This window comes from Propithecus coquereli, unplaced genomic scaffold (assembly GCF_000956105.1).
Source record: "Propithecus coquereli isolate 6110/MARCELLA unplaced genomic scaffold, Pcoq_1.0 Scaffold433, whole genome shotgun sequence".
NCBI classification, from domain to species: Eukaryota; Metazoa; Chordata; class Mammalia; order Primates; family Indriidae; genus Propithecus; species Propithecus coquereli.
This window is the reverse complement of record NW_012150097.1, coordinates 523,498-527,950: the sequence shown is the minus strand read 5'-3', so window position 1 is coordinate 527,950 and position 4,453 is coordinate 523,498. Positions and strand designations below refer to the sequence as shown.

Below are 4,453 nucleotides of genomic sequence, written 5' to 3'. Positions count from 1 at the left end.
AGAGCAGGTAAATGACAAAGAGTTTGGCAAGTACTGATCTGGACCTTTAAACCACCCCTTGACCATATTTGCTGTGTTCTCCACTTAGACAAACTTGCCCTAATTCATGAACCCCAATTTTTGCTTTAAAAAAGCACTTCAAAAAATCAGTTCGTTTACCTCTGTGTCCCTCCTTCCTCACCCCCACCTCAATTTCTCTCTCAGTCTCTGCCTCTCCTTGCCCCTCTCGCACACGCAGGCTGGGCAGTGTTCTACAGCAATCTGCATACTTGAACCCTTTTCAGAGATGCACGGCACACAAGCATGCTGATGTGCTGTGTCTCAGGTTGGACTCCTCCCCAAACTTAATACATACTTTTCCAAGCCAAGGTTTCAAATCCTGAAGTATCACTGTACGAGAACTTCTTTAGAGGTCCAGTCTGACAGTTACTTTCTCCTAGGTATCCAAAACCATTAGGAGGTATTCATAGCGATTCTTAATGCGAGATCTTGACATACTTACCATTTGATATCAAAGTTTGAGAACATTTGTATCAAAGTTCTTTAATTACTATAATGCTTCTGATACGAATTATCATGGAAAAATAACTCTACTAACCAATACATCTGAATAGCCAAACACACTATTTCCCAACCAAGTACGTTATACTAACAGTAAGTTTGCTGTATCGTATCATCTTTAAAAAGAACCAAATAATCTATTTAAAAATATTTGCTCTATTTATATTAAACTAAATTATACAATCTTTATGAGTACACAGTCAAATTAATCAAAAGTAATACTATATAAGTAAAAAAAGTTAACTTGTCTACAAGAATTTTTTTTAATTACTAAAGTAGATTGTTAGAGTTTTGTTTTTACTTAAATTACGAAAAATGCCTTTACATACAAGCCAATAATTTCCTTAGCCCTAAATACTGCTGGATGTTGCTAAGCCTTATCTGCAGTCAGCAGTTTCCAGAATTGACTGGCGGGACTGGAAGGAGGGGGATGCACAGGGACCAGAGAGAGGACAAGGAGGACAAAGCGTGGCTCTACAGACAGACAGACTCTAAATTAACTCAAGAGCCACTTAATGCCTCCATTCAACAATTACATCCACTGCCACAATAATTTCCTTCGCATTCGCTGGGAAAATACTTGCCTGCTGGCGCTGTAAGAGGAGTCCATTATGGTTCCAACCTGGGCTGGGAGTGAGGAAGGGTAGGAAACCAAGGCTGGCGAGAACTCTTGAGGGGAGGTGAGATACTCAGGTGATGCCAGTTGCCGCGACTGCTGACGCTGAGCTAACACCTGCTGCTGCAAGAAAGCCTGCTGATACTGCTGCATCTGAAACAGAAAACGACACGGTACAAAACAAGCTCAAGTCACTAAAGCACATGGCTATTTTCACGTTGGTGACAAAATCAGAAATCTGAAAAACAATTATCTGAAGGAGCAGCTATACTACTAGAAAACTACAGCAAGAAAAAATCAATCTATTTAAGAAGTTGTAAAACTAGGCTCACTTGGCCAGATTCAAAAATCCTCCTTTAAATATTTTAAGAAAAATAGAGTAGCTTAAAGTCACTAGTATGGTGGTTGCTGTAAAAAAGGTCAAACTATTCTCTGAAGCAAATGCACTTTCCCTGTAAGTTCCATTTTTTGTGCTCAGTAGATATTGATGAACGAAAGAGACACGACATGAGATTATGGATAAGAGGTCATTTCCCTTATACTATGAGATAAGAGAAGTATGTTAATCCGTCAGTTACAATATGCCATGTTCAGGTACCAGAGTTCCCGGCAATTTAAAGCTGCTTGAGAACCTATGACTGGCTTTGATAAGATACATGTAATTATTTGAACTGATTTTGAAATATTAAATTCTGAATAATACTATTTATACTGTGCATTCCAACACAATAATATAATGTATACTCAGAGAAATCTCTAGAAGTTATTTAACATTTACCATCGTAGGGTACTGTGGTGCAGATTGCGGCTGATACGCGGAGTGCGCTAAGAGCTGCTGCTGAAGCATGTGCTGCTGCTGCATTGCATGCTGATACTACAATGACAAGAATCAGTCAGTCAGTTCCGTGCATGCTTTTTTTGTGCCAGAGTCCTTTTCTTAAGTACTGATCTTACCATACAATGATGTGGCAAATCCGTCATCCAAACACTAACGCAAAACAGCTACAGTCTGTAAGTGACTGTAACTTATACATGCTTATTGGAATTCGCTTCAAAATTATCAACAAAACTTAACAGAAATTCAACTAAATCCCATTTCAGCACAGTGTAAGTATGTTTACAAGGAAGCTATCCCTAAACACATTTACCACCTGTCCTAGGTGACCAAAAGCCCTGAAGTGACGTCTGACCAGGACTCCTCACAGCAACCCCTGCTGGCTTCTGCCCCTGCGATGGTGCCGTCTGCGATGGCCACACGCCACCCTCCACACTGAGTCCGCAGCCCAAAACCAGACAGTGTGACAGGCACACAACTGGCTCAGAAATGTTTCAGGAAATGATAAAATGGTGGTGATGGTCGTTAGATTTAAATAGTTTGGTGAAACTAGAAATGAGCAGGGTCTGATGAGGCAAAAGATAAAACAGAACTTAAGCTCATTTTTTTCCACGTCCCTTCAACTCCAAATGCTGTCTCTCTCCCCCGGGCCAACCCAGGCAAAAAAACAAAAGAAAAACAAAACAAAACAAAAAAATCTAAGAAAATTTTACTTCTGAAAAGCTTAATATCACCTTTCCAACAATAACATTATTAGTCTGTGAACTCAAAATGCAGCCTCAAGCAAGTGATGTTCATCACAAACGGCACTGCTTGTCTGTGAATACATGTCAGATGAACATTCTTCTCTTCGTACTGCAAGAAGCAACCTATCTAACAGAGCATTCTCCAGTTCTCACTGAATGCGAATTAAATACACAGTCTTTAATAATTAGAAAACCGGGAAAAATGTGTGCTTGAATCCAGAGTTCAAGATGCCGTGACACCGAAGGAACGCACTGACACTCTGCTGCCGCACCCATCCCGTGCCACCTCCACACCGACAGTAGCAAACGTCACCTGCTGCGCGTAAGCATCCTGAAGCAGCGGCGGCTGCAGGTGCTGCAGTCTCCAGTCCCCCTGCTGCAGCTGCTGCAGGACTCGGTGCTGCGGGGGCGGCTGCTGAGGAGGCCCCTGACCCAGTAAAGTGTCAGGGCCATTTCCAGGTCTTGGTGCCCCTAAAACAGGTTTCCATAAACTTGTATTAACACACTAACGATTTCGATCAAATGGCTAGATTTCAAAACACTCATTTCAATCATCGTTTAAGGCATTTATATCTTTATAACAGAAAGACTTCCATATGTGTATAGTCTAAGGGGATTATTTACTGTAATTTTAAGTACTCAGAAAATTAATTTTGTCACATATAATTGTGAACAAGCCAACATGTCAGAAACCGTTCCTGTTTCATCTCTGCATGGAGACACCAGCCATGTCAGTTCGTCCTACATTTCTAAAGTACATCGTGCACTATTACGGGTACATATCGTTACCAACGTGATTCTCAGTCTACAATGTCATTTTCCTCCTACTGAAATTTTTCTCATTCTTTAAAGTTTAACCTCAAATCTCTCTTCCTCACTCCTTCATCTAACACTCTCCCTCAGTTTATTACATTTCAGTCTGTCTTGCACACACCAATGGCTTACATGGCTACTTCCTAACCAGGGACCCTGCAGGAAAGGGTCTGTTATCTGTTACAGTCCCAAAGAACCTTTTATATAATGGATGCTCAATAAATGCTCACAAAGTGAATCTATTAATACTGTCTCCTAAATGGATACTTACTTATAAGCTCCATGAGTTTTATTCTAGGCAAATTCTGAACTTTTGAAATTAATTAAAAAGATACACACATCAGACCAGGAGCAGTGGCTCACACCTGTAATCCTAGCACTCTGGGAGGCCGAGGCAGGAGGATCGCTGGAGCTCAGTTCGAGACCAGCCTGAGCAAGAGCAAGACCCTGTCTCTACTAAAAATAGAAAAAATTAGCCGGGCATGGTGGCGCGTGCCTATAGTCTCAGCTACTCAAGAGGCTCAGGCAGGAGGATCGCTTGAGCCAAGAAGTTTGAGGTTGCTGTGAGCTAGGCTGACACCACGCACGCTAGCCTAGGCAACAGAGCAAGACTCTGTCTCAAAAAAAAAGCATCAAAAAAAAGGAAATGCAATACACTAGTACATTATAATTTCTATATTCTCTTCCAATGACTTATCATTCAAATGCAACTGCTCAATCCTAGAGTTAAGTGGCGGAAGAGAAGCATTCTTTTTTCATCAATGTTAGTATCTTCAAACCTCCTCTGGCCTAAGTATAACATGTCCATGAAAATAGTTTTATAACTATTTCTAAATCTTCTAATTATAAAAATATGCATGTTCATTTTAATTTTTCTTGAAA

At 40.7% G+C, this 4,453-nt stretch overlaps 1 protein-coding gene across 1 annotated transcript in view; it reads right to left on the bottom strand.

Annotated features, from left to right (window-relative positions):
* BMP2K (BMP2 inducible kinase) overlaps positions 1–4,453 on the bottom strand; it is a 100,214-nt gene that overhangs the window by 3,834 nt on the left and 91,927 nt on the right. The window contains exons 11-13 of the mRNA XM_012653895.1: positions 3,072–3,229; positions 1,956–2,051; positions 1,146–1,330 (exon numbers count right to left, since the gene is read on the bottom strand). Coding sequence (XP_012509349.1) covers positions 1,146–1,330; positions 1,956–2,051; positions 3,072–3,229 — 439 coding nt within the window. The remainder of the gene's footprint in view (positions 1–1,145; positions 1,331–1,955; positions 2,052–3,071; positions 3,230–4,453) is intronic.